General features: G+C 42.1%; 1 protein-coding gene across 1 annotated transcript; it reads right to left on the reverse strand.

Moving 5' to 3' along the window:
• Positions 1-348: 348 nt before the first annotated feature.
• Positions 349-2,712, reverse strand: LOC109020377. Its single transcript, XM_019002825.1, has 3 exons — positions 1,863-2,712; positions 621-1,711; positions 349-528 (listed from the first exon to the last, which is right to left on the reverse strand). Exons 1-3 carry the CDS (start codon positions 2,710-2,712, stop codon positions 349-351), a joined length of 2,121 nt encoding a protein of 706 aa, XP_018858370.1.
• Positions 2,713-5,672: the final 2,960 nt, after the last annotated feature.

The following is a 5,672-nucleotide window of genomic DNA, read 5'->3' on the forward strand; positions in this document are numbered from 1 at the left end:
TCCAGGCCTGTGCAGAAGTTTTTTTTCTTTTGAAACAAGAAAACTCTTCCTGTATTACCTCATAACTGAAACATTACAATTCCTATCCTGTAAAACAAAGGGGTAGATGCCCGTAGGCCCCCCTTCCATCCAGACAGTTTCATCTATTACATTCAAACCCATTTTTGCTAACATATGACCTACTCTATTGCACTTTCTGTTTGTATATCGAATTGACCAAGTTGGCCTATTTTGTAAAATCAACTTAATGTCATCAACTACTTGTCCATGCCACTCCCAGCAGCAATTCTGTCTATTTACAGCATGAATGATACCCATAGCATCACCTTCGAAGATGACTTTGTTCCACTACAGTTCAGCACAGAACTTTAAAGCTCTCCATAGGGCCTGTAACTCTGCAACATCTGGATTACAAAGACCAACATCAGAACCACACAGAGACAACAGAACCTCCCCAACTTCATCCCTCACAACAATCCCTACCCTCTTCCTTTTCTTCTCAGCATCTAAACTAGCATCCCAATTCACCTGCACAAAACCACACTCGGGTCCCTTCCACTTCACTTCTTTTTCCTGCATTTCCCCTCTTCTTATAACCCCCCCCCCCCCTCTACACTTGCCTCTGCAAATCCTTTTAAGGTTTCTTGAGCTTGTAGAAATAGCTCAGATGGCCCCTTAAAAATATTATCAAATATAAAAGCATTTCTTCTCCACCACATGTTCCTCATCACAGTTGCCACTAAGTCTAGATCTTGTCTTGGTAATTTTTCTGTCAGCTTCACCCATAGGTCCATAAAATCCTCCTCCATTCCCTGCCATTTCTGAACTGGGCTCTCTTTGTCTGCCCACACATCAGCTGCTGCACTGCAACTCCACAATATATGGCATATTGACTCATTTTCCCTTCCGCAGACAGGACATAAGGGGTTTTCAATTACTCTTCGTCTATTCAGGTTCAGTTTGGTAGGTAGGTTGTTCACAACAGCTTTCCATATGAACATTTTCACTACTTCAGGAGTATTAAGCTTCCAAATTTTGTTCCATACCTCTTTTCCCACTTTTGATTTTGAGGAGCACCCTTTCTCTCTACCTCTTCTAGACCTCTCCAAATGATACCCACTCTTTACACTATATAATCCATCCTTTGTAAAAGCCCATATTCTTTTGTCTGGTGCATTAGCTTGACTGACAGGAATACCACAAATGATATCAGCTTCCTCTTGTAAAAAAGTGTCATATAAAAGTTTGGAGTTCCACCTTCCATTTAGTAAGAGCTCCTTTACAAATGCCTCTGGACCCAAATTATTTCGAGGTGATTGAATAGAAAACAAGGTAGGTCTAGGTAACCACTTATCCTCCCAAATGTTCACTTGCTCTCGATTTCCCACCCTCCAAACCAACCCCTCCTTTAGTAACCCCAAGGAACCCCACATACTCCATATCTTTGATGGCCCATATCCTAGTTTAGCTTTCAACAGGTCAGTATGCTTGAAATACTTGACCTTTAGCACCCTAGCAGCAACTGAGAATGGCATGTTCAACACTCTCCAACATTGTTTTGCAAGTAGTGCAGTATTAAAACTTTGTAGCTCTCTAAACCCCATCCCCCCCTCTGATTTTGCAGTCCCCATCTTTGCCCAACTCTTCCATTGAATCCTTCTCTCATTTTGTTGAGAACCCCACCAGAAGCTGGCCATTAAAACAGCTATTTCTTTACACAATTTCACAGGTAGTTTAAACACATTCATGTGATAAGTTGGGACTGATTGCACCACTGCCTTTAACAAAACTTTTTTTTCCAGAAGGTGAGAGGAAATGATTTTTCCAGTTGCTGATTTTGCTCCAAACTCTGTCCTTTATACCTCTAAAAGTATTGTATTGGGATTTCCCCACCATCACAGGTAAACCCAAGTATTTCTCGCAACAATTTTGAATCCCTACCCCTACATCCCTCCTAATCATTCTCCTTATATCATCCTTAGTATTTGAGTTGAAAAATAAAGAAGTTTTCTGCCTATTTAAACATTGCCCAGAAGCCCTCTCATAGATGTCTAACAACTCTTTCATCTTCATCCATTCCTGCCAAGAGGCTTGCCCAAACACCAAACAATCATCTGCAAAAAGCAGATGTGTTACCCTTATCCCCCTTCTAGCAACTGAGACTCCTCTTAATTCGCCCTTACTTTCAGCATGATTTATAAGGGTACTCAACCCCTCTGCACACAAAAGAAATAGGTAGGGAGATAGAGGGTCTCCCTGCCTTAAGCCTGGTGTTGGAACAAAAGTGTTACCTGGTTTCCCATTCACCAAAATAGCATATGAAACTGATTGCGCACATTGCATGATAAGGGCCGCCCATTTTTCACCAAAACCCATTTTCACCATAACAACCCTTAAGAAACCCCACTCAACTCTATCATATGCTTTTGAGATATCGAGTTTCAAGGCCATACTCCCCTTCTTTCCCTTCTTCTTAAGCTTCATGGAGTGGAGTATCTCATAAGCTGCAATTATATTATCTGTGATCAACCTCCCGGGTATAAAGGCACTCTGACTTAAAGAAATAACTTGATTCAGCACTCCCTTGAGTCTGTTGGCTAGTATCTTTGAAATGATTTTATATAAAACATTGCAAAGACTAATAGGCCTGAAATCCCCAACATTAATAGGCTCCTTAATCTTTGGGATCAAAACCACATGAGTGTGATTCATAGATAGTTGATTCCCATCCCCTTTAAGAAAACTAAGCACAGCCTCTATCACTTCCTCCCCTACAACCTTCCAATAATTTTAATAAAAAGCTGCCCCAAATCCATCTGGGCCAGGGGATTTCAGAGGACCAATCTGCTTCATAGCTACTTCCACTTCTTCTCTAGTAATTGCTCTTTGTAGACCATCATTCATTTCAGCTGTAATACTACAATTCATTGCACCCAAACAGGTTTCAATAGCCTCACTCGATGGGGAAGTTGACTGGTATACCTGTTGATAATGGTTGTAGAAGGCCCTTTCAATTTCCTCTTGTTCTTCCCATAGCCTACCATTAGAATCCACCACATGTTTAATCAGATTTCTTTTCCTTCTTTGTGAGGCACAAGCGTGAAAAAACTTGGTGTTTTTATCACCAAGTTTATACCAATTTTTTTTAGCCCTTTGTCTCCATTTCAGGTCCTCTTGAGCTAATAAGATCCCCATCTGTTTTTGGAGCCCCTTTATCCTCTCAACATTGTCTGGCCCCTCATTGTCCTGTAGTAGCTTTATTTCCTCAGACAATTTCCCTAACTCCTTTCCTTGATTTTTTTTCCTTATCTTTCGCCCACTCCTTTAATCTCCCACAACAATTTTTTAAGAGACCTTGCACCTTGCTCAATGGATCATAGCTAGGACCCTGTGGACACCAACACCCCCTCACCACCTCCTCACACTCCTCATCTCTTATCCAAGAAGCTTCAAAAAAGAAACTTCTTTCCTTCCTACCAGCCATAAATGGTGTTTCCCTAGCCTCAAGTACAATAGGTCTATGATCAGAACACAAAGCACTCAAGTTTTTAACCTTCACCCTTTTAAACATGTCCCTCCATCTATGATTGGCAACAAATCTGTCCAATCTCTCCTTGGTAAAGGTCTGATCCCCATGCTTATTACTCCATGTAAAAGGGCATCCTACATACCCTAAATCAGAAGGGTTTTTTTCAACTAAAACCTCTTTGAACAAACCCATTCCTTTCTCATCTCTCAGTTTACCCCCATTTTTCTCTTGTTGCCTTAATATCTCATTAGAGTCCCCTCCAATGCTTCAAGCCTCATCTTTTTTTGGACCCAATGAAGCTAATAACTCCCATGACAGCTTTCTTTTCGAGGCATCAGGATGCCCATAGAACCCCATAAAGTTTCACTTATTTTTACCTCCCTCTCCTCTAATAATACTGCTTATATGCCATTGAGAGTAATGTAATATTTCCAGGTCAATACCTCTACCCCAAAACAATGCTAAACCTCCTTTTTTTCCAATAGGCTCCACTACTAGACAGCCCTCCATCTCCAATCTTCTTTTCAAACACTCCACCCTTCTTGCCTTAATCATTACCTCCATTAGGAACACTACACTGGGCATATTAACCTGTACAAGACTGCAAAGGTCTTGAACTGTTCGAGGGTTGCCCAACCCTCAACAGTTCCAGCTTAGGCAATTCATAATGATTGGCGGGGCTGACTAGCAGCCTCCGCCATAACTTCGATAACATCTAATTCCATTCTTCCCATTCTCTTTATCCCCCCCCCCCCCCCAGCATGCTCACCCTCCATCCTTTCTTCATGCTTTCTTTTGGACAAGACTGATTGACCCACCCCTCTGTTTCCCTCCCCTCTTGCTCTCCTTTTCCAGCTCCTTCCCCCTCCTCTCCCCCTAACCATTAGCCCCTCTTCATTTCCTTTTGTTTCTTGCACCACCAGTATTTCCCCATTAGTTCCCTCAACGTTAGTCAGCTTATCACCAACTATTGAGGTATACCTAGCAGCCACTTGAATACAAACCTCCCCCTCCCATGTTATGACTCCCCTCTCTACCCTTTCCTGACTCCCTTTCCACCTCACTCTGAATTTTTTCAAGCCCAACTGTTTGGATTCCCTCACTCTCATCACTGTTTTCAGGTATGACACTCTCCTCTTCCTCATTCTCCATCTTTCTTCTCCCCTCCTCTATTCGTCCCCTCCCCATCATTTTTGCTCTTAACCAGGGAAATTGGCCTGGCCCCCCTTTTTCATTCATACACCCCTCTGTCCCGTGCACTATGCAACCACATTTTAGACATATCCTTGGTAATTTCTCATATTGGAAAGGAATCCACATTTTCTTCCCTTTTAGATTAATAGTTCTCTCTCTTCCTAAACTCTTTCTAATATCCAGTTCTACCTTCACCCTCAGACTCTTCCCCCATGCTACCTCCCCCTCATGAACTTCCACCTCTGTTACTCTCCCCATGGACTCCCCTAACTTCACCCCCATTCTGCGGTTCATACAGTCTAAAGGGAGATTGAACATTTGAATCCAAAACCCCTGTTTAAAGAAATCCATCGAGTGGATTTGAGATTTCCCCTCATATGGAATTAAGGCAAACAGATGGTTGTCAAATAACCATGGACAACCCTTCATCACTTTCGCCCTATCTCTACGATTCACAAACGTAATCACAAAACAATTATTGCCCAACTCTCGAAAAGTCAGAGATAAACATATCTTCCATATCTTCTCCATGGTGCTCTAAATGACCTCCTTTCCTATTTTGCGTTCTGCAAAAATCTTCCCCAGTAGGCTACTCTCCCCCAAATCCTTCACATCCTCATTATCATTTGGGGAAATCTCGAAGGGCTTGCATTCCTCTTCAGCTAGTTTCAACTTCTCCCAAATATCCTCCAGTCCTTCCATACTCTATGTACCTCAGTAAACAGATACTATCTTAGTCTCCCCACCAGATTGAAGAAAACCTGACCCAAACACTACCTATATCGTTCACCCTCTAATCGCTTCTAGGAAGACGACGAGAGAGAAAACGGTTAGAGGAGACTCTGCCTTTGCATGTAACATAGGCCTGTGTAGAAGTTGGTTTATATATATATATATATATATATATACACCTCCGAGCCCTCGGGCCTCAATTACGTTTCTATTGTGA

This window comes from Juglans regia, chromosome 12 (assembly GCF_001411555.2).
Source record: "Juglans regia cultivar Chandler chromosome 12, Walnut 2.0, whole genome shotgun sequence".
Classification (NCBI taxonomy): domain Eukaryota; kingdom Viridiplantae; phylum Streptophyta; class Magnoliopsida; order Fagales; family Juglandaceae; genus Juglans; species Juglans regia.

What these genes read in the sequence shown, in the direction of transcription:
- LOC109020377 (XM_019002825.1), bottom strand. Translation starts at nt 2,712, where the DNA reads ATGAATCACACTCATGTGGTTTTGATCCCAAAGATTAAGGAGCCTATT. An exon ending in CCAATACAATACTTTTAGAG is followed by an intron (nt 1,712 to 1,862) that starts GTATAAAGGACA and finishes AATTGTGTAAAG; the next exon opens with AAATAGCTGTTTTAATGGCC. An exon ending in CCTTAAAAGGATTTGCAGAG is followed by an intron (nt 529 to 620) that starts GCAAGTGTAGAG and finishes GGTTTTGTGCAG; the next exon opens with GTGAATTGGGATGCTAGTTT.